The sequence below is a fragment of the Vipera ursinii genome (genome assembly GCF_947247035.1).
Source record: "Vipera ursinii genome assembly, chromosome: 2".
NCBI classification, from domain to species: domain Eukaryota; kingdom Metazoa; phylum Chordata; class Lepidosauria; order Squamata; family Viperidae; genus Vipera; species Vipera ursinii.
The window spans coordinates 219,044,140-219,068,072 of NC_139513.1; the positions used below are offsets into that span (position 1 = coordinate 219,044,140).

General features: G+C 38.0%; 1 protein-coding gene across 1 annotated transcript in view; it reads left to right on the top strand.

Annotated features, from left to right (window-relative positions):
• Window positions 1-23,933, top strand: part of MPDZ (multiple PDZ domain crumbs cell polarity complex component) — a gene marked incomplete at its 5' end in the record, with an annotated part of 144,346 nt that overhangs the window by 103,559 nt on the left and 16,854 nt on the right. Inside the window, 19 exons of the mRNA XM_083351159.1 lie at window positions 579-671; window positions 2,197-2,374; window positions 3,850-3,960; window positions 4,861-4,944; window positions 8,354-8,473; window positions 11,473-11,671; window positions 12,134-12,330; window positions 14,250-14,341; window positions 15,413-15,503; window positions 15,706-15,786; window positions 16,177-16,269; window positions 16,356-16,430; window positions 17,143-17,329; window positions 18,344-18,489; window positions 20,228-20,311; window positions 20,459-20,652; window positions 21,744-21,891; window positions 22,916-23,002; window positions 23,737-23,833. Coding sequence (XP_083207285.1) covers window positions 579-671; window positions 2,197-2,374; window positions 3,850-3,960; window positions 4,861-4,944; window positions 8,354-8,473; window positions 11,473-11,671; window positions 12,134-12,330; window positions 14,250-14,341; window positions 15,413-15,503; window positions 15,706-15,786; window positions 16,177-16,269; window positions 16,356-16,430; window positions 17,143-17,329; window positions 18,344-18,489; window positions 20,228-20,311; window positions 20,459-20,652; window positions 21,744-21,891; window positions 22,916-23,002; window positions 23,737-23,833 — 2,357 coding nt within the window. The remainder of the gene's footprint in view (window positions 1-578; window positions 672-2,196; window positions 2,375-3,849; window positions 3,961-4,860; window positions 4,945-8,353; window positions 8,474-11,472; window positions 11,672-12,133; window positions 12,331-14,249; window positions 14,342-15,412; window positions 15,504-15,705; window positions 15,787-16,176; window positions 16,270-16,355; window positions 16,431-17,142; window positions 17,330-18,343; window positions 18,490-20,227; window positions 20,312-20,458; window positions 20,653-21,743; window positions 21,892-22,915; window positions 23,003-23,736; window positions 23,834-23,933) is intronic.

Sequence of the window (23,933 nt, forward strand, 5' to 3'; positions counted from 1 at the left end):
TCTGCCTTCCTCCAAACTCCTGAAAAACTTGTTCTTTAAAATCTGACTTCTATAAAGTGTAGCAAGTTTCCACTTGGAAAACAAACAAACAAACCTCATCTCCATATATCCATATAACATTGGAAATGTGTTTGGTTATGTATATCGAGGCGTTTGATATTTGATCCCTGCCAGTGGGATCATATGGCTTACATTTAAAAAGATGAACAAGGCAATGTACAAATAATACTGATGTTTATGAATTCGTATCTTAAGTTTTAATATTGTTTGCATTGATAAATCTCAGGATGTATCAATTTATTTTTTCTGTCTTTGCGTAATTTCATGACTGGTCTAGCTGGTCTTATTTTTTTCTCTGTCCAATGGATCCTTTACTGTAATAGTTGCCTTATTTGCACCCATCTTGTTGTCATTGTTATATTATTATCCCCAGTGGATGTTTCTGTTCGTTACAGGTTTTTAAAGATATATTGTACTATTTACCGGTTCGTCAAGTTTTTCATGTGTGCCAAAATATTAAAAGAACTGTTTTGGGGATCATAATAATTTTTTTTGATATAAAGTTTGTTTACATGCAGAGAAATTCCAGAACTACCAGAACGTGAAGAAGGAGAAGGAGAAGAAAGTGAGCTTCAGAACACAGGGTACAGTAACTGGAATCAGCCAAGACGGTGCGTTTGCTTTCAGAGCTAGAGCCCAGTTGATCAGTTTGAAAGTTTTAAAAGAGAATACATTTGTTAATGACTGTTCAAATTTACAATGGGACTGAAAATAAGAGACGGATAATCATTTTTCACATGACCTTTGCAGGGTCAGTGTGGTGACATGATCAAAATTCAGATGCTTGGCAGCTGGCACTATTTATGACGGTTGTAGTATCCCGGAGCCATCTTTTGCAACCTTCTGACAAGCAAAGTCAATGGGGAAGCCAGATTCTCTTAACAACCATGTTATTAACAATTGCAGTGATTCACTTAACAACTGTGGCAAGAAAGACCGTAAAATGGGACAAAACTCACTTAAGAACTGTCTTGCCTAGCAAAGGAAATTTAGGGCTCAATCATGGTTATAAGTCAAGGACTACCTGTACTCCATTTGCTATTTAGACTTAGTGAATTCAGTGCCACTTGTTTTAGAAAGCTTTGTGTCACTACCATGGGGAAGAAAAGAAAATATTTTCTGTCTTTGAGTTCCTAGTTTAGCTATAGTACCAATGGGATTAGGAAAAAAATTGCTATATGCCCATAGACTGTAGCTTTTGAACTTAAAACAGTAGTTATATGCCAAAAGGAGATCATATAAGAGATAAAATGGTCTTAAGGTGTCTCTCATCATGTACTCATATTTACATTCATATAATCTCGTTGTTCAACTGCAGAATTATCTCTTAAGAGATTTCACATCAATTTCAAGCTTATACAATAATATTTGCTTATTTATTTATGTTTGCTTACTACATTTTTACTTCAGTTCCTTCAAGGAAATTCCTTCTCCTCCATTTCTCCTGCTGACCTAAAATTGTGCTGTGAGCTAGTGACTGACTCACTAAATTTCCCCGGTTGATGGTGGACTTGAACCTGGGAAAGCCTACCAATATGAAGACACAGATCTAAATATAGTGTAAAATCAATTAACTTGAACGCATGATGCTTTAGGCATGAAAACTGATTATTTCACCTTAGCCCAGTCACTCTCTGACAGTCCAACTTGCCTCATAGGGTTATTGTTGTATGGAAAATAGCAGAAGGAAGGAATATTAGGCATGTCTTGTCACCTTGAATGATTTATAAAAATAATTTTTATTTTATTTATTTATTTATTAAGAAATTTATTCGCTGCCCATCTTGTTCAAATGACTGGGCGACTTACAGCATAAAAACATTAAAGTCATGAGATATAAAATGACAAATCAAGTAAAATAAAATCATTAACCCAAGATAGAGAAGGAGGGAGCCATATACACAGGGGGAGGGACGGTAGGATTGACTTTTAATTAGTCAACCACAATTAGAAAGGGAAGATAAAAATAAATAAATAAAAATAATTAAATAAAATATACCTCATGAACAAGCCCTATAGCATGCTGCTGTTTTAATTTTAAGCATCTGGTTTTCCCTGTTTAGTAAAACCCTTTTTCCTGACTAGAATGCACCTCAGTGAATACAATTTATTTTTTTGTTGATTTGTCATTTGTAGGGTTGAGCTCTGGAGAGAGCCTAGCAAGTCTCTAGGAATCAGCATTGTTGGTGGAAGAGGTATGGGAAGTCGTCTGAACAATGGTGAAGTTATGAGAGGAATCTTCATCAAACACATCCTTGAAGACAGTCCTGCTGGCAAAAATGGAACCTTGAAAACAGGAGATAGAATTGTGGAGGTATTATGTTGGTTTCCATTTTTTTAAATGAGCTTCGAACAGGGGTGAGGAACTACGGCCCCTTTATGACTTGTGGACTTCAACTCCCAGAATTCTTGAGCCGGCCATGCTGGGTCAATAATTCTGGGAGTTGAAGTCCATAAGTCATAAAGGGGCCCTAGTTCCCCATCTCTGTCTTAGGACGTAATAATATTTTTGCACATTTCTGAGCAAAACTTTATTTTTGTAAGAATCCTTTATAAGAATATTTTTTGTAAAAATTATTTCATAGTTTTTAAAATGATTTTATTGGGAGCTGCCCAGAGTTTGAAAGATGGGTGGTAGACATGTTTAAAATAAATTAATAAAAAATAAATACACCGTATAGCGCCATCTCACTTTTAAAAATAACCAATGTTATTTAATATGTGTTTACAACAGTGAAACACATAAACACAATCTTGATTTGAAAGGATGAATTATTTATCATTCATTTTCAAAGGTGTTTTATAGATTATGCCCACTGCCATGTATTTTGACTCTGAAACATTTACTTAGAGACCAGTGCACAATTATGAGTAATATGGATTTATCATACAAAATGATGCATAGAATCCATTGAGTTTTCAGAAGAACCATTCATATTCTTCTACTGCATTATACACTACCCTTGTTATATATGTTAATCATGTAGATTTATGCCAGGTTTATGCCAAAGACTGATAGTCTTGAATTTAAGATAATCCTAGATTCCAAACAAGAATTAAAATTATGTTACGTTTGAAGGATAGCCAGTGAAATCAGAGTCTAATTTAAGCTCCATATCTAAACCACTAAAGATACAAATTAAATTCCCTGACATAAAACAATGTTAAATTATAACTTACAATAATAACTTCCACTCTTAGTATATCCTGAATATTGCAGCCTGTTGACGATGTTCATGCATAATAATACGGTCTTGCTAAATAATGACATACTGCATAGGAGGGACTGAAATTTAGAAGAGACTGGCTACAGAGTTTTTGTTTGTTTGCTTATATAAAATAGAGAAATAGGTATAATTTTTAGAAGTTTATTTTTAGCTATGTGTACTCTCATGTTAAGGGACGCGGTGGCTCAGTGGGTTAGGACGCTGAGCTTGTCGATCAGAAGGTCGGCAGTTTGGCAGGTCGAATCCCGAGTGCCGCGTAACAGAGTGAGCGCCTGTTACTCGTCCCAGCTTCTGCTAACCTAGCAGTTCGAAAGCACGTAAAAATGCAAGTAGAAAAATAGGGACCACTACGGTGGGAAGGTAACAGCGTCCCGTGCGCCTTTGGCGTCTAGTCATGCTGGCCACATGACCACGGAGACGTCTTCGGACAAGTGCTGGCTCTTCGGCTTTGAAACGGAGATGAGCACCGGCCCCTAGAGTTGGAAACGACTAGCACGCATGTGTGGGGGAACCTTTACCTTTACCTTTACTCTCATGTTAATCTTAGGCCTTACATTTTCAGGTGGATGGAATAAATCTCAGAGATGCAAGCCATGAGCAAGCTGTGGAAGCCATTCGAAGAGCAGGCAACCCAGTTGTCTTCATGGTACAGAGCATTATAAGCAAACCAAGGGTAAGCATACGAAATGTGTGTGTGTGTGTGTGTGTGTGTGTGTAGTGTATGTATGTATATGTGTGTGTGTGTATGTATGTATGTACACACACACACACACACACACACACACACACACACAGTTAAGCATTTATCCCAAATTTTACTAAGTTGAGGAGAACTGAGGCTTTGCTTCCTAAATCTTATATCATCCACAAAGCTAAGAGCAGAATTAAGTCGAGGTTGCAGTTAGTTCTTGATTTTGTGGTAGCCTGAAACACTTCTGACTGGAAACAGAAAATTGCACTTCACAGGCTATTCTGTTTAATCATTCAGAAAGTTCATGAAATATTTATGTGCTATAAAATCAGGGGTGTCCGATTCCAAAAGTTGAAGTCTACAAGTCTTAAAAGGGCCACGGTTGGACACACCTCTGCTATCAATGATAAGGGTAAGGTTTTGAGGATTTTCCCATACTGTGTTGCTCTGGAGAACATAATATTACTAATGTAGCTGAGATCCTGTTACTATTCCATATCTGTACGTATCCCATTTTGATTTCCACCCTTTTTAGCCATTCCTGCTAGAAAGGAATTGGGATCTGTGCAGGGGCTAAGCAGTCCACACGAGGCTATATATTTGAAAGATTATGTGGTTGCCCACATAACGCCTTCTTTTTCCTTGCAATTTTTCCTGTACTTTTCATTTTGCTCTTAAGCATAAATCAGGAGGGAGAGACGTTTACAGTGCAGAATCACTGAACAGCCCTCCATAAAAGGACATGGCTTTCAGCCACTTTGCATAGTCATTTTAATATTGTTGCTCGCATCACTTGAAACTATTCTTCCTCTATGTAGATTTTTGTGTGTGTGCAACTGAGATGTTTGATTTACTGGGTCTTTCATAACTCTTGTTTCCCAGCCAATATCTCTCTATAGCTCTTTAGCATCCTCTGCTCCCGCTGGGCAGAAGCTTAATAATCCATTTTACCATCAGTCATCACAGGTAAATAGCATGGATAATCCTGTTGAATGTTGGTGATTTGTATGCAGAACTAACAGAAGCTTGTGAATTTGCCGTGGCATGAGAAAATATATTTGCTTGCTGAATGTTGGTGATGTAAAAACGATGCCTTTAGGTTGTGCTCTTTATCTGAAACCCTAATAGCTTCTAAGGGGATTTCCAATGTTTAGTCATAAGCAATCAACCTGAAAGCTAGCTGTATTTTCTTTTGGTAGTCACCTTCATGAAATAAAAAATAATAGTAAGGTAACTTCACCGGCATAGATGGCTTCTTCATCCATTGGAGAGAGTTAAAGCATTGCTCTAAGGATATGAATGTTTTTCTGTTGATCAACAAATTTTAGCAGTTAACAATTCTTATTCTGCTTATACACAATAAAAGTGGTTTATGCATTAAATGTATAATTTACCAAGAGTGCAACAAATGCTCAAGCTGTTTTATGTTGGTTCAGAGCTATTGTAGTAATAGAAATTATCTTATTTGTTGGACCCATCTGCCTGTGAAATTTGAGCTAGCGCTGTTAGTGAAAGGAGTTATATAAATGCTTATGGGTGCTTTCTGATTATTTTGAATCATAGAGAGGTTCAATATTTGGGAGAGTTTTGTAAATAAGGAATGATTAATGCCTGCCTGCATGCATGTCTCTTGTAATCCTATCATTCAGTGTTTATTACCTTCAATATGTGCTTTTAATGTTTCCACTTAAATGTGACATGTTTAAGGTGTCTTGAAATTATTCAAGTTAGGGGATTTCTCTTTTTAAAAATATGTATTGTTCAATTCTCTGAAGAAAGGGATGATCTGGTTTATTTCCTAAAACCTGTTTATACACAAGGCTAAAACCTTCTGCTGTGAAGCAGAAGTCTTTCTTTAAGGCCTACTTGAACAGCACAGAGGAGTTTCATGTAGTAATATGAATTTGCAGAGTTCAGAGTAGAACATTAGGTGGTATTCGGCAGCAGCACAGCTAAATTTTGATAGTCCCCAAAAGTGACCTGAGGATTTACTGCTATTTAATGCAGTTCTTAATATACATATAAGCAACATCAAGTAATAATACTGTCTGCTTTTTCTATATAAGGGCAGCTAAGCTTTTCCCCCCTGCTCATTCTAATTATCTGGTTGTTTTTTTCATTTTTGTGTTAAATTCTATCTTAACGCAAAAAATGTGTTTATTTGTTAGATGTATATCCACCTTTTGTTTAGAAGCTCAAGGTAGTGCACATTATGCTTGACTTTCTCATAGCGCCAGTAGCTTACTCAAATGCAGCATGATCAACTCCTTTCCTATTGAAGGATAAAAAAATTAGGGAAGAGTGAGCAGTTGCTGGTCAGTGTCCCTGCCTTTAAAAAAATAATAACAGTTCTGGCCTGTTATCTGAAAGCTGACCTTCTTTCCTCCAAAAAGTATTGCCTTGGAAATAAAGGGAAATATTTTAATTCAGTCTTTGAGGTAAAGTGGACTGATTTGCTCACAGACCTTTGCTGTACATCAGTGGCAATAAACTTCTTATAAAAAGTTTCTATTTGGAGCTTTTTGGTTGTCTTCTGAATCATTATTTATTTATTTATTTTGATTTATATACCGCCCTTTCCCGAAGGACTCGGGGCGGTTTACAGGGTATTTAAAACAAGAAATACAGAAGTTAAAAACAATTAAAAAAATTACATCAATCCCTGAAAAAAAGTAAAAACCCCAATTAAATTAAAATTAAAATTCTCAGCCTGGGCCAGAGAGCTCGAAGAGCCAGGTCTTCAGGTCCCGGCGGAATGAACGGAGGTCGGGGGCAGTCCTGAGCTCCACGGGGAGCTGGTTCCAGACGGCAGGCGCACCCACTGAGAAGGCCCTCCCCCTGGGTGTTATCCGCCGGCAATCTTTTACCGGTGGCACCCTGAGAAGACCCTCCCTGTGGGAGCGCACTGTCGAATACCTTTTAAAAGGCTGAGGGCTCAACATTCTCACCAGATGTAGAGCAGGTATGTGTTTGTTAGTGTATTTCTTTTGAGAATGGAATCTATGTCTAGATGTGGAATGTATGCTAGGTACAGGGGTAGGCAACCTTGGCTCTTTTATGACTCGTGGACTTCAACTCCCAGAATTCCTGAGCCAGCATGGCTCAGCTTGGAAACCTCTCCCTTTTCCCTCAGCATGGTTGGCTCAGGAATTCTGGGAGTTGAAGTCCACGAGTCATAAAAGAGCCAAGGTTGCCTACCCCTGTACTAGAACCTTGCCAGTTGAATTGCTGTTTGCCATCTTCTCTTAAAAACAAACATAGTAAGAAATCGCCCTAAAAGTACAATGTAAGAATAAACAACAATGTTAAAAAAAGGAAAAAAATGTGCAGACGTTTTAGGTATCAGCTTTATTACTTGCCCTTCCCTCTCACGCTTTTCCCCCCCAAAATGGGAGGCAAATAAAATGTCTTGTTTCCTATATTTTAAAGCTATAAATATATTATTTTCTGGAAGACACGGAGTCGTAGAATGAGCTCATTCTCTCGTTCTAACCTTGTTGAGTTTATTTTCTTCATCTCTGTTCCTATATATAGTGTGCAAACTTTATCCCCGGTGAAGAAATGTGGTAAAATTCTATTTAACAAATCTATTTTGATCTTCCTTTTAATGTCAGTGCAGAACAAGTAACAAATGTGCATATTTGCCCAGATAGGTGAATTCAAGGGCTTATCCACATCCTGGATGGCATAATCACCTTAAACAACAGAGGAGCATTTTTGCTTTATTAGGAAAATTTCAGCATAAAAATATTTTTCCTACGATTCATAAAGCTCAAAAAAAATCTAATGAGTAACATTATTAAACTATTAGTTTAAGAAGAAATCCCTATTTCTGTGTGGTACCTGCAGTATAATCACTTTCACATACAGGTTGTCCGCAACTTACAACCATTCATTTAGTGACTGTTCAAAGTTACAGTGACACTGCAAAAGTGACTTATGACTGTTTTACACACTGACGACTGTTGCAGCATCCCCGTGGTCCCATGATCAAAATTTGGGCACTTCACAACTGGCATGTATTTATGATGGATTGCAGTGTCCCTGGGTCATGCGATTATCTTTTGAAACCTTCTGACAAGCAAAGTCAACGAGGAAACCAGATTCGTTCAACAACCGTGTTACTAATTTAACAACTGCAGTAATTCACTCAACACCTGTGTCAAGAAAGGTCATAAAATGGGGCAAAATTCATTTAGCAGTTGTCTTGTTTAGCAGCAGAAATTTTGGGTTCAATTTTGGTTGTAAGTCGAGGACTATCTATGCGTAAGCTACCATTTGCTATTGGGCAAATGTTGATCATGCACGTGTGAATGTGCCCTGTTATATGTGTGTTTTGATTAGCAAGCTCCTTTCTGTTTTTATTTTTTTGTAGAACTTCCCTATGTCTTATCTGCAGTCCAACCCTTTCACTAAGCCTCCTGCCTTCAGCAGCACTAACCCTTTTGTTGACCCTCTGCAGTTCAACACTAACAAGGTTGGATTATGCCCGTGTGTTTGTGGTGGACTTGGTGAATATGTGTGTATCCTTCTTCCCTTCCTTTCCTAGACCCTCATTTAATAATAATAATAATAATAATAATAATAATAATAATAATAATAATAATAATAATAATAATAATAATGCTTCATATTCCAGTGGTTTGTTGGAAGTGAATATTCTCCATATTGAAATATGCCTATCGTACTCATCCCTCTCATCTCCTTCCATTGATTAAAGAATGGGTGGCCTAGAACTAAATTATGGCATGGAGGTAGGAGAAATTTTGATAGTGTCCGACCTATCAAAGGATGATGGTCGGTCTTGTTGGAATCTTAAAAAGTTCGAATTTTAAGTGTAACTTTCTAACATGATTTGGGTTTACTTAAAGGGGAAATTTAGAGCTGAGTTAATTAGCAGAATGAATGGAGTCCTGTTACTTTTGAACACTGGACTTTGGAACTTTTGACAAAAACATTGATAGAAATATTTTCCCCCTTCCACAAATTTATTTATTTATTTTTTTATTTTATTGAGATTTTTATACCGCCCTTCTCCCTAAGGGACTCAGGGCGGTTCACAGGGCATATATAAATAGCAGTACAAAAATTAAAAGAAAATTAAACCAGTGCCCAATTAAAATACAACAATGATAAAATAATAAAAAACCAATTAAAAAACCCATATACCCCTATCAGGCCAGACCAGCTAATTCAAATAAATGGGTCTTCAACCCGCGACGGAAGGATCGAAGGTCCGATGCCGTCCGGAGCTCAACCGGCAGTTGGTTCCATAATGCCGGAGCGCCCACAGAGAAGGCCCTCTCCCTGGGGGCCACCAGTCGACATTCCCTGACCGGAGGCACCCTGAGGAGGCCCTCTCTGTGGGCACGCATAGGGCGGAGGGGAGTTGACGCCGGCAGCAGGTGGTCCTCGGGGTATCCCGGACCCATGCCATGTAAGGACTTAAAGATCATAACCAAGACCTTGAACCTTACCCGGAAGACAACTGGTAACCAATGTAGCTCGTGGAGCAAAGGTGTAACATGGGAGTACCGGGAAACTCCCAAGACAACTCTCGCGGCCGCATTCTGTACCAGTTGGAGCCTCTGAGTAGTCTTCAAGGGAAGCCCCATGTAGAGAGCATTACAATAGTCTAGGCGAGAGGTCACGAGCGCATGAGTGACCGTACACAGGGCATCCCGGTCCAGATAGGGCCGCAACTGGCGCACCAGGCGAACCTGGGCAAAAGCCCCCCTAGTCACGGCCACTATATGATCTTCCAGAGTAAGTCGTGAATCTAGGAGGACTCCCAAGTTGCGAGCCCTATCCTCGGGGGGTAAGAGCTCACCCCCCATAGAAAGCGATAGAACATTTTGAATGTCCCGGGATGCCGGAATGTACAGCCACTCAGTCTTGTCAGGGTTGAGTTGAAGTCTGTTCCTCCCCATCCAGACCCGAACCGCCTCCAGGCAACGGGACATCACAGCGAGGGCATCACTGGGGTGGTTTGGGGTCGAAATCCTGTTAGCTTGTAAAAAGTTAAATCTAGCAAGTATCGACTACACCAGCTAATGGTACAGTCTTACTCTCATGTATCTGGAGTTTAGCATTACGGCAACTGTAAACAGATGTTTGTTGAATGGATTGTAAGTGAATTGTTTGTTCAGTTAGAAATAGAAAGTTCTGTTTTTACAAGATCATTTTAGTCTAGTGGTTAAAGCACTCGGCTAGGAATCAGGAGAGACTGCCTTTAGTCCCATGTTAGCCATGAAAACGATTGGGTGACTTTGAGCTAGCCTGTCGTTCTGGGGAGAACAGGAGAAGGAGAAAGGAGTATTGGATATGTTCACAGCCTTGAGTTCTTATAAAAATAAGGAAGGCTCCCCATATTACCTTTTTGCTCCTACCCATTTTAAGTTTTCATTTATTTTGAATAAGTCAAATTATCATTTCTGCATTCCCATCCTTTACTTTGACCCTCTGACAATTTCAAAGGCATCATCTTTGCCTTCTAAATATATCTGCTACTTTAGTGTGAGCATAAATAACGTTCATGTCATACCATGAAGAATTCAGGAATTCCCATGACTAAATTTATATCGGATAGTATTAATTGGAGAAAGACAATTTAACCCCCTTTCTCGGCAGTTATCCAATTTCAGACATTTTATTTCCATTCATTTCTTCAGGCCTCTCCACACATTTTCTTAAGGGCATGGAAATCAAATTCCAAAGTCAGTTCTGCAAAAGGCATCTTTTTAGTGTATGATTTGTTTATTTAAAATTTTCATAAGAAGCACTTCCAATAGTGTACACAATTGAAGGAATGCTGTCTGTGTGGATCCAGCTAATGTATTGCATCCATTTTGCCCTTCATTCGTGCAATCATTCGGTCAATTTATACAGCCATCCATCTCGCATCAGTGACTCTGAGCAGCTCACAAAATTAAAAACCACGGTAAAATATAATAAAATACAAATAACCATAAAACTAAATCAAATCAACATGGAACAGAAAACATTTTTTTCATTTGTGAAAACAAATTAAAAAATGCTTCCTGCTGATTTGCTTTCCCACAGCAGCTCTTCTGTGCCATCTCTAATACTATAGTATGCAGTATTTATAATAGCATCTGTCCATCCATCATGGAATTCCCAAGAAGAACTCTTGATCCAGGCTAATGCAATGTCTCTATCAGATTTCACCCCCATTTACTATTCCAATGACAATTTGTTTTTGATAAAAAACAATGCAAAATCAAGAACATAAATATCTTTTAGAGGATTCATTCGTATTCCTTAACATGTTCCTGTTTGTCCAGTTTTGGAACTAACATGCAAGGTTTTTGTGGTATGTAGGCTGAACAGACATTCATCTTCACCAAATTTGATTTGCAGTTTCCATCTCGATTGCTTTTTTTATTCTACTGTTGCTGTGTATTTTAACTTCAAAGTCCTGGGTTTTTCTTTTTCATCATCCCATGCATTTCGATTGACCTTAATTCCTCTCAGCCTTCTCAAACACTGTACTTTCCTTACTCCCCACAGGCATCCAGTCAGTCAGATTCAGAGCCAGAAAAAAAATCATTCTGCAATCTGCCTTTGCCACCTCCTTCGGTATTTCCAGCAATGAGCAGTGAAGTTGTGCTGCAGTCCTCTAACAATCATGTGGAAGATTTGGATAAGGAGGATGAGTTTGGATACAGCTGGAGTAAGTTAGTTCTTTGTCTGCAGTGTGATGTTTTCAATAGTTTTTCTTTAATTTGCTTGAGTAGAATCTGTGGTCAAATCTAACAGCTTTGTTGTTTCCTTGTGCCGTAAGCATTCAAGTCTGGGCCACAAAGCTTTAATATAATTGTGCTCCATGTGTAACGCAGGATTGATCGTGATTGTTACTAAAAGTATTCCTAAAAGTAGCATATAAATATAGAAATTATTTTTATAACGAAGGAAGGAATGATGGATAGATTCTCACTTTCCTGTTTTAAAAAATGAAGTGGCTGGGAGCCACTTCTAACTTTGGCAAGTGAATAGAAGCATATATTCATTCTTGAATTGTTTTGGTTGAGTTGACATTAGAACTGTTAAATTCCAAAGTTGCAGTTCCTTTGCAATTTCCCAAGCTCGGTTTTGACTTCGCCACCCATTTGAATTTTGATGTCTTTATAATTAGGGAAAATCAGTCACCAGTATGGCAACCTGTCAGGAGATCTGCACATGGTAGAACTGGAGAAAGGGAAGACTGGATTAGGACTCAGTCTAGCAGGGAACAAAGACAGATCCAAGATGAGTGTCTTTGTAGTGGGCATTGATCCAAATGGAGCAGCTGGAAAAGATGGCAGGCTGCAGATTGGAGACGAGTTACTGGAAGTAAGTGTCTAATAGACTTAAATGAAATATACTGACCTTAAGGACAGAAGAACAATTAATTCAAAGCAATTAATTGGTATAAAATGTAGGGTTTAATTTAAACATTATTTTCATCAGTACGTCCCTTCTTTATATAAGTTGCACCTTCGAATCGGTTTTGGCATTTGGCAGCTACATAACTAGTCCTTTTTCTTAAAAAAAGGTTTTTTTATGGAAATGGTTTGCCTTTGCCTTTTTCCCACCTCTTAGAGAGAGTGATAGACTCAAAATCATCCAGCTGGCTTTGAGCCTAAGGCAGGACTACGACTAAAGTCGTAGACTATAAAATGTGACTTACAGATTACAGATTATAGCATACAGAGACTGATGCCGTGATGGTGGTGGTACTTTGTATGCTAAATGCAAAGTCTGTAGCTTTGGCTTGCTTCTTGAGGACCGTTTTGTTCCCTTGCTTATCCTCAGGAATGGTGTTCTCCTAGAGAGTTGTATAGCTCTTGTGTTCCTTGGTTTAAAAAGCTGTTAAAATAGCAATAGCACTTAGATTTATATACCGTCCCATAGTGCCTTACAACGCTCTCTGGGCAGTTTACATTATCAGCATATTGTCCTCTAACAGTCTGGATCCTCGTTTTGACCTTGGAAGGATGGAAGTTGAGTCAACCTTGAGCCCCATCAGGATCAAACTCCAGGCTGTGGGCATAGTTTGTCTGCAGTACTGCATTCTAACTATTGCTCCACCAAACAATGCTTTTCTTATGAATGAAGGCAAATATACAGGATAATGTTGCAGGATCCAATCTGGGTCAGTCACTCGGACCAGAGGTTTAGTCTTCCAAGCTTTCAGGCTTGTGTTGGAGCCCATCCTCAGGGAACCTCTCTCCACCAGAATTGTTTTTCTTCCCCAGACATGGGTTAAGGTAGTTGGTAAGCCTCTTCCAGGCTTTTGCTGTTGAGCTGGGGTTTTTTTTTGCCCTTCCAGATAGGTTTTGTCTCTTTTCTGCTTTGGTTATTTGTTTGTTATACAAGTTGTCCAGAGTCACTATATAACATGGGCTTAACCCTCCCTCCCTCCCTCCCTCCCTCCCTCCCTCCCTCCCTCCCTCCCTCCCTCCCTTCCTTCCTTCCTTCCTTCCTTCCTTCCTTCCTTCCTGAGAGAAAATAGAATACAGCAGCCAGAAGGGCATGAAAATAATCTTTGTGGGTCCAAAGATTTCATATATATATCTATATATCTATCTACAAATTATACCTTGGACACTAATGATGTGTAGAATAGGACCTTTACAAAAAAAAACCCTTAAAGAACAGTCAAGATGATATTTCAAACGCAATCTCCCTAATAGACTTTGCCGGGAAGAGGAATTGCTCTCTTCTCTTTGTGCTGCCAGAAGCAGTTCTATCCACAGAACTTTGGAATATGTTTGGTGTCGTTAATTTAAAGATGATTAACCTTGGAAATTTAAGCAAAATATTCAGGATATTCTTGTGCAGCTATAAATTAGTCTGATTGCAAATCGTTTTGCAGTTATTTGCATTTATCAGTCTGCTTCTCCATGCCTTTGTTTTCATTTGGCAAAAAGTAAGCTATGAATCATTAGTGAAAATTCATGATAAGTGTTCCCACTGTCAGCCAAACCACTGCAATCAAGCAAAGGGCATTTTCAAATTCAGGAGAGAGGCCAGTACAAACCAACACTGTTAGGATTTCGATAACCGGGAAAATAATATATAAAGAATTCAGGATTAGTATCCACCATGGAATGACTGAAGAACACTATTAATAAGTTAACAATTATAATTAGTTAACAGTTTATTACACTGAATAAATTATAACAATAATGAGCTTTGCATGTGACAGAATTAGTTTGGGAAGAAATAATGAAATGTGTATTCTTGTCTCTTTGTACCCTGCTGATCAGATAAATGGGCAAGTTCTGTATGGAAAAACACATCAGAATGCATCTTCAATCATCAAATGTGCACCTTCTAAAGTAAAAATAATCTTTATCAGGTAAGAAACGTTTAATATTTTAGTCTTGTCCCAGTTCATCTTTCAAATAACGGGAAGGGCATCAAACGGATTGCTAAGGGTTTTCTTGAATTATATACCTGTTTTCAGAATTGCGGATATTAACTTCAGAGTCCTCCTGGACTGAGGTAGAGATCAGTCACCTCAATCAATCAATCAATGGCATTGGCATCCTTCAGTCTCGAGAGACTGTGTTATCGTGCTCTGGAAAGAGGTCCTAAAGCAGCATCTGGTGTGGCTAGAAAGGCCAATTCGAGAGTGGCGGTCCCTTCCACACCGAGGACAGATACAGTCTGTCCCCTGTCCAGTCCCCAGGTTTCACTGGTTCTGGGACTGCCTCTTTGCCTCAGCCTGCCGCGCAAGTGTCTCTTCGAATTGGAGAAGGCCATGCTGCGTCTTTAGCCTCCAAGCTGAGCGATCAGAGGTCAAAGTTTCCCAGCTGTTAATGTCCATCCCCAAGGCCTTTAGATCCCTCTTGCGGATATCCTTATATCGCAACTCTGGTCTCCCCCTGGGGGGCTTTCCCTTGCGCTAGTTCTCCATACAGGAGATCTTTCAGAATCCAACCATCAGCCATTCTCACGACATGCCCAAGCCAGCGTAGACGTCGCTGTTTCAATAGTGTATACATGCTAGAAATTCCAGCACATTCCAGGACTGCGCTATTCGGAACTTTGTCGTGCCAGGTGATGTCAGGAATACGTCGGAGACAGCGCATATGAAAGGTGTTTAACTTTCTCTCCTGCCGTGCGTAAAGGGTCCAAGACTCACTGCAGTACAAGAGTGTGCTCAGGACGCAGGCTCTATAGACCTGGATCTTTGTATGTTCTGTCAGCTTCTTATTAAGCCGTACTCTCTTTGTAAGTCTGGAAAATGTGGTGGCCGCTTTACCAATACGTTTATTCAGCTCAGACGTATCAATCAATTAATAAATAAAGTAGATTTTTTTTACTAAAAAAATTAAGAAGCATTATTTAGATATTAAAATTTTAAAGAAAACCTCATCCAACACCAGTTCTGTAGTATTAAAATTTTGTACTTTTTGTATGATAGAAACAAAGAGGCTATCCATCAGATGGCTATTTGTCCTGATAAATCAGTGGCATCACCATCTTCGTCTTCTGGAATGGGTCAGCACGAAGAGGTACAGTGTATATTCAATATTCCGTCTTAATTTAGTGATTGGAAAAAAATGCTACTTACAATGTTTTCCATTGAAAATAAATCACAAGGCAGAGAAAATTTTAATTTAGAAGTAACTTCCTATAGATATTTTGAGTAAATTTAAACGTGTTTCTTTTATAGCTATTGTGAATATATATTTTTAATGTATTTATTTTGTTTAGGGGGAAGTGAACATTTCAAGGTCTAATTTACCAATAGATCTGACTTTATATAAGAATGTTCAAAATGTGGAACTACCTAAGGTAAATACATGTATTTATGTTCTGTTCGTATCTTTGTAGACCTAAATGAATTTCTGGCTGTAAATTTTTTTCATTCTGATGCAGACGGTACAAATGAGGTAAATCACCTCATATTCTATTTATGTATTTATTTACACACACACACCGATACCTAGATATGACTAAGCATGCATGAGAACATTGTTTGATGGGCTTAAGTTTCCCAAATGCTTTTTAAGTTTCTGTAAAATGTAAAACCTGAAGTGTGGCTTAAAATTTATCTGTATTTAGTTTGAAAAATTTAGCTTAAACTTTATTTGTGTAGAATTTGCAAAGACAGAATTCCTAAAGTATCATTTTACCATTGGCTAAACTCTTCAATAACGGTAGTTGCCCTTTGTGATTCTTTAGGATCAAGGTGGCATAGGTATTGCTATTGGTGAAGAAGCTACCCTTAATGGTGTAGTTATTCAGAGCTTAACAGATCATGGTGCAGCAGGAAAGGTAAGCTCAACACTAAAAATGATTTTTTTTAAAAAAAGTACATTTCCTCCTCCTTGACCTGAGTTAAAGTAGTTCTTTGATTTCAGGATGGCCGAATTAAGGTTGGAGATCAAATTCTAGCAGTGGACGATGAAATAGTTGTGGGCTATCCTATAGAAAAGGTAATTGAGCAATGGCTACCCTAGGCAGCTTTTGAAGATTTGTTTTTGTCGTAAGCTGAAATGCTTGATTATTTTATTTTTATTTGTTAGATTTGTTGGCTACCGATTTTATCACAGGGTAACTCTGGGCAGCTTATATGTTAAACAGGATAAAACTATATAAAACATGCATATAAACCCAAGTGAACTATTATAAAAATATAAATTATCAACTCTAACTTAAAGAATTGAAGAGGAGGAGTGCATGTGGGATTTAGATACTTCCTATGGGCCTAGGATGGTAGCATTGTTCAATTTTCAAAACTCAATTCCTATCTCACATCTCATGGAAGACACCTGTCTAAGAGAACATGTCAAACAATCAGATAATTGTTGATCAGGGTAAGAATCACTGATGTTTAATGAAATATTTAAAATATCTCCTTTGAAGAATGAATGTGTGTGTGTGTGTGAGAGAGAGAGAGAGAGAGAGAGAGAGATTATACACACTTTTTAGTTGATATGTTGGCAATCATCTCTTGGCAGGGAAAACAAGTTATAGAAATGGGCATTCAGTCAAATATTTGTTCACAGACATAGTGTTTGCTTTTCTCTTAACAACTTCGCTATAATAGTTCTGCTGAATATTATACAGCCATATGTTTGTTTGTTTGTTACATGGTAATTTGTCTGATTCAGTATTTCTTATGATCTGTTTTATTATTTCAACAAGTTTATCAGTTTGCTGAAAGCATCGAAGCCCAATGTGAAACTCACCATTAGTTCAGTTGAATCCGAAGGCCTGGCAGTTTCCCAGCCACTATTGTCAACTTACAGTACCACGTTGAGTGAGGGAACCAATATCCAACCATTACCAATTGTTCCATCATCTGAGTCACCAGAACCAGAGTTAATTAAAAGTAAGAATTTTCATTTACTCCATGTTAAAAAAAAGCACATCACTGTACTGTGTCCATATCAATATGCGTGTATGCACACAAACATTTACCAATTATTGAATCAGCCGTTAGCCTATATGTCATTGACCTGGTACCTCAAATGTCCTCCTTTGTAAGATTTAAGCAAGTTATATAGAAATCAATATGTTCTTTCTTCCCCTTTCTTCTTTTTGGCCTTTGGAAGTTCAGATAGTCTTGAATTTGGGAACCACAACTGAGCCCAAAATTTCTGTTGCTAAGTAAGACAGTTGTTAAGTGAGTTTTGCCCCATTTTATGGTCTTGCCATATTTGTTAAGTAAATCACTGCAGTTGTTCAGTTAATAACAGTTAAGCGAATCTGGGTTTCCCCATTGACTTGGCTTATCAGAAGGTTGCAAAAATTGATCACATGACATCCAGCACTGCAACCGTCATACATATGAGTTAGTTGCCAAATGTCTGAATTTTGATCATGTGATCATGGAGATGCTGCAGTAGTCATAAGTGTAGAAAACTATCATAAGTCACTTTTTCAGTGCTGTTGTAACTTTGAGCGGTCACTAAATAAACTGTTGTAAGTTGAGGACTGTTTATAATTAGCCAGTTGTTCAAGTAGAAATGTTTGTATGATCGTTATATATATTCAGCTGTAAGACAAATTATCACTGAATTTGTCCCATGGTTAAACATGGCTCTGTAATGGTATGACATACGTTATTATAATACTGTTTGCTGAAATACTGCAGAAATGCACCCCAAAGATGGTTTTCATTTAAAATAAAAAACTTTATTGAGGAAGTGTATACCTTACAGTTGTTGATGTTCTGGTATATCCTAATTCCACCGAGGACATATATCCATGGACCTTATAAAACCCAAGTTATGGGGTAGCTGCTCTCAACATGGTTTGCAAAGTAGAACTCTTGATGTAAAACAACAAACTAGGTATCTTAGAGTCACAGATTATAACCAGTTCTTCTAATTTGTATTTTTAGATGCAAGCAGGTCTTCAACTCCAGCCATGTTAGCTTCTGACCCAGCCACTTGTCCAATTATCCCAGGTTATGAAACAACAATCAGTATCTCCAAGGGACGTACTGGTCTTGGGTTGAGCATTGTAGGAGGAGCTGATACATTACTGGTGGGTAAAAATGGTTTTTGTAATCCCTATACAATCTCTGGCTAACATTCCTAACACAAAAAACAATGTTCCATTGAATGTAACGACACTTATCCTCAGATATGTGGATGTAAGATTACACTGTGAGACTTATATGAAGTGACTCAAATAAATGAATTTAAATACAAGATACATTATCGGAAGTAAATTTAAATCCATAACTGCATAAAGCACTAATACCTTAACAGTACCTTAACCTGTGGTTACATTTCATTCCTATTCATTCCTAGTTGTATTAAATATTTACATGTTTTTGAATCCATAAGTTACTGACGTTTTTAAAATGTTAGGGGTTTTTTTTCTTTCTTTTTATCATATTTTGAGTTTCTTGTTAATGTTTCTTATTTTTTGTGTATAATTATTTATATAATGTTCTATAACATTTTCTGATTTGTAATATTCATTAAGAGGTACATAATTAAGATCTCAAGGGGGAGGGCGCACAGTGACCTAACAGTTAAGACACAGCGCTTGTTGACCAGAAAGGTTGGCAGTTCGAGATTCAAGCACTGCCTGACAGAGTGAGGTCCTATTACTTGCCCCAGCTCCTGCCCACCTTGCAGTTTGAAAGCGTGCAAATGCAAGTAGATAAATAAGTACCACTTTGGTGGGAAGGTAACCGCGTTCCATGTGCCTCGGCATATAGTCATGCTGGCCACATGACCATGGAATCGTCTTCGGACAATGCTGACTCTTTAGGAAACGGAAATTTAACACCATCCCTTAAAGTGTGATGTCCTGATCCTCATACAGACACGCACAAATGTACAGTGAGAGTTCCAAAAGGTGTTTATTCAACTCCCCCCCTCCCCAAAACAGGTCTTCAGAAAGTACCCATATTGCACAGGTTTGGATTCCAAGCTCAGCATGGCAAAAGTCACTGAGTAAACCAAGTCCAACGGGCACACACGAAGTCCAGGAAAACAATTCACAAATCAATGGGTCAGGATACACAGCACGAGCACACAAGGCACAGAGCTGGGCACGTTGATCCAGCAACACTCAAGTCCTCTGAGCAGGATTAAGTAGGCAAGGTGAGGCCCTTCATGAGGGGTGAGGTTGCTTCCTCATGAGTAGTCTAGGCTCTAGCCAACCGCCATTGCACCTGTCTCGTCTCATCTCCTTATGTGTCCTTGGATCAGGAGGAGGTGTGGGCTCCACCACCTACTAGTTGCTTACGGTCAGCAGTTGCCCACGGTCCTCGCCTGGAGCTTCCTGGCTAATTCTCTGCAGCTTGCCTCACTCAGCCTCAACCTGTCGCTTGTCCGACGCACCCGGCTGAGACTGTTCTGTCAGGCCCTGAGTCCTGATTTAGGCGATTGTGCAGCTCCACGTTTTCCAACTCAAATTTCTCCTCCTATTCTGAACTCGCATCCGGAGAGGGATCCCAGGGTGAATCCATGACACTGAGTTGGATACGACTGGATAGGGGAAATCTTTCCCTTTTTTAAAAAAAAAATTAGATCTCATTTCTCCATTTTTCCCTATTCTTAGTGCATTTCCGTCTTTAGTTTCTAAAAATACATCGCAGCATCCGAAACCTATTTAAAAATACATTTGCGTAGAGGTTTCTGAATCTTAATGTATTTCTGTGTGTGTGTGTGTGTTTGTGTGTTTTCCTACATTGAAAAAAATTAAGGTAGTTGCAATACATGGTTACGAAGTTAAAAGTGAGTGATAGAATCTTTCAAATCTACAGGGAGCAATTATTATCCATGAAGTATATGAAGAAGGAGCAGCATCCAAAGATGGAAGACTCTGGGCTGGTGATCAAATCTTAGAGGTACAATATTGAGCATTTTACAACTTAACAGTATCCTCCTGTGTAGGAAAGAGAAATGATGGGGAGAAAAAAGAAGTTGTGGAGATTTATGTAATTTTTGTAGTAAGCTGGCCTATGTATTCAGCTTTCGTCATCTATTCATTTTAGGTGAATGGTATTGACCTAAGGAATGCAACACACGATGAAGCTATAAATGTCCTCAGGCAGACACCACAGAAAGTCCGCTTGACTGTTTACAGGGATGAAGCCCAATATAAAGAGGAAGACATGTATGATGTTCTGAGTATCGAATTACAAAAGAAACCAGGCAAAGGGCTTGGATTAAGTATTGTTGGGAAAAGGTGGGTACACGGAGGGTCTTCTGAAACGCTGATTAAATATAGTTTATGCCAGTAACAAGGTTTCTAAGAAAAGGCAAAGTTAACTTGGTCCAAACCCAACCAAAAGGTACAGAGTAGAGGTATAGTTTTGACGTATTCTTGACTTCCTGCTTAGCTATGAAGTAGGTCTGTATCAGTTACCTTCTGTATAAAAATAAGAATTATTTTCAGATCCACTCAATAAAACTGATTACTAGAGGATTTATTTATCAGGAGTGCCTACAAACTAGACAATATGTGCTGTTTTGTGCAATGAAACTGACATCCTGGCTTAGAGGTTCAGTCAAACTGTTCTGGTTGGGTCATAGTCTAACAGAACCGATACCCAGAATATTTGGATTGTTCTAGGTTTTGTACAAGAAAAAGTCTGAAGTCCTTTGGGTAAGTGAGGCAAGATTGTTGTACCTTAGACCACTCTTCCTTTGTCTTCTGTGTATCCTGTGCACCAACCTGGTCTCCTTGTCTACCTATTGCTACCTTTCAATTTAAGGTGTGGCATATCCTACAAGCCAATCCACCCTCTTCCCCTACTGGTAGATTACAGGAATTTTTTTTCCTTCTAGTACTAAATACAGCTGTGTCTCCCTAAGCCAAATTCTTGTGTTTGTGGTTATAGAAAGAAAGCTATTTGGGTTTTAAGAGGCACTTTATTTAGTGCCTGTGACATAATCTTGGCACTCAAATTAATTTCTGAGGGGTTTTTTAACCAAACAAATTTATGATACGTTTTTAATGTTTTTATAAAAAGAGATATTATATAAATGCGAAATATGTAGAAATATCTGTCACAATTTTATAAAAACATAAAATTAATATTAAAGCAGATCATTAGTATTTTATTGTATTTCATATGATCATAAACCTCTGACGAATGTTTTAAAAATGATTAAAACAGTGAATTGGAGTGCATGTTTACAAATATAGAGATTAAGAATCAAATTTATGAAGTTCTGCACTGTTTATAGACCAACTTATACATATGACGGGGCTGTATAGAAAAGTCCAAATAAGTAACTAACTCAAACAAACATACATGAATATTGCATTTGTAGAAATGACACTGGGGTGTTTGTGTCGGACATTGTCAAAGGAGGTCTGGCAGATCTGGATGGACGGTTAATGCAAGGAGACCAGATATTAATGGTGAATGATGAAGATGTTCGAAATGCTAACCAGGAGACAGTGGCAGCCTTATTAAAGGTACATTAGATTTGATACAAAATGATATTATATTAATTCAGAATCTGATCCAGATCTTCTTTGGTTGAAACCCCAACTGTCGCTCATCTTTGATTTGATTTGGGTATAGTTATTTTGATAAAATCAGATAAATATATTGGGATTACAAAACCTGGTTAATACAGTGTATACAGCAGCTGCATACTCCTCATTTAATGACTACCTCAACTAGCAACCATTCACAAATGTGATAATCATAAAAGGTAATAAAAAAATTCATTTTCCAATCCATGTGAACCATTACGACCAAATTTAACGCTCTCGACAATAATGCATGCCATTGTGAATAACAATGGCGTAGCTGCGTGAGAGAACTTTATTTGATCTTAGCGATCTTAGCAGCATTCCTCTCCCCCCCCCCCCGTTTCTCTGTCTCAGTCACATGTTCACTTAGCGACTATTTCACTTAACAATCTGGTTGCTGGAATAGAATTCAGGAACTAAACAAAGAGTGGGTTCATTTTTTGTTACTTTTTCATGAGTGATACTAATCCTAGGATAGGTGTTTCCCAGTATAAATCAGATGAGGGGGCTGAACTGAGCAGTTAGTTTAGAAACCTTTACCATACTCACCACTTTTAAAATTGATATATGATATTTTGTTTAGATTTAACTTTAACTGGGGTACTTACCAGTTGAAAAAAGTTACTATTTAAACGACTTCTTCTTCAGTTGTGGCTTGTTTGTAGAAGAAAACAGGAAGCCTGAGTGTTCAGTGGTCAAAATGAAAAATAAGTCGAGCGTTAGAGGTTGAATTTCATTAACAGTGTTAAGAGAAGAGATAATATAACCTTTCGTTAGAGTCATAGTGGAGTTGGAAGATATTGATGTTGGATTTTGAAATTAGATTTTGAGCTGATTCAAATTATGCAAATTTTTCAGCTGGCAATTGAGTCCAAAGGCAGGCTGTCTTCTTTCAACTAAGATATGTCTTTATTGATCCCTGATCAAGGCAATTGTCTAACCAATTGTGTCTCCTTCCTAGTGCTCATTAGGTGTTGTTAAACTAGAAGTTGGAAGAATAAAGACAAGTTCATTCCATTCAGAGAGGAGACTGTCCCAGAGCAGCCAGGTTTGTAACTATTTGCACTGATTTCATTTGGGAAGAAAAAAAAAATCAAACCAGTTATGACATTATAAAAGTTAGAGAACAAGGAAAATTCGATTTTGCTGTGTCATGATATTTCCGTAGAATATTATCAAAGATAATATAACCCACAACTAAATTCCATAATTGGTTGAACCAGCCCCTGTTCAATATTTCTAAAAGTGATATTTAGGAGAACGCTTCACAAATTGTGTGTTTCAGAATTTTATCTACCAAACACACTGAACATCAAATTGTCATTTTTATAATTTTGGCTATCACAGTTAAAGCGGAGTAAACCTTCAGAGCTGCATTGGTATAGAAAGAAGTATTGGGGGTAGAATTGGTCATCATCTTTCTAATGACTTTACAATACCACCAGTTAGGACAATTGCCTAAGAGCTCTATTCCATAGGGGGGAAAAATATGGGTCACATGGAATCACGAATGCTTCTTCGAATACATTTCCTTCTACCTTTGTTCAATATTTAAGCCAGGCCAGACAATTTTCCAAATCCACTGTTGTAGCTGAATATATTGTAGCCTGTATTATTTTTAGATCCAGATTTTTTATCTTTGCTCTTATAGAAACCATGTCCTGGATCCAAACTGGTAGGTATATTTCCAGAAAAATTATGTGTGTGGCTAAAATATTAGATAGTATATTGGTTTAAAAAGGAGGCAATGATTCCAGAATAATTTTGATGTGATTATCTAAGGTCAGTGAAGGAAGCGGCAGCTTGACATCATTCAGCTTCCCAGGGGGTGGATCCAATCCGCCTGAAAGTTACGAAAGCACTCTGAAGAAGAACTGTTGTAAGTTTCAGTAGTAATTATTTATATTATTTATTATATTATATATTTCGGTGCTATAAAATAAGTGATGTTCTAATTGTGACCAAATTTGAACAACCTT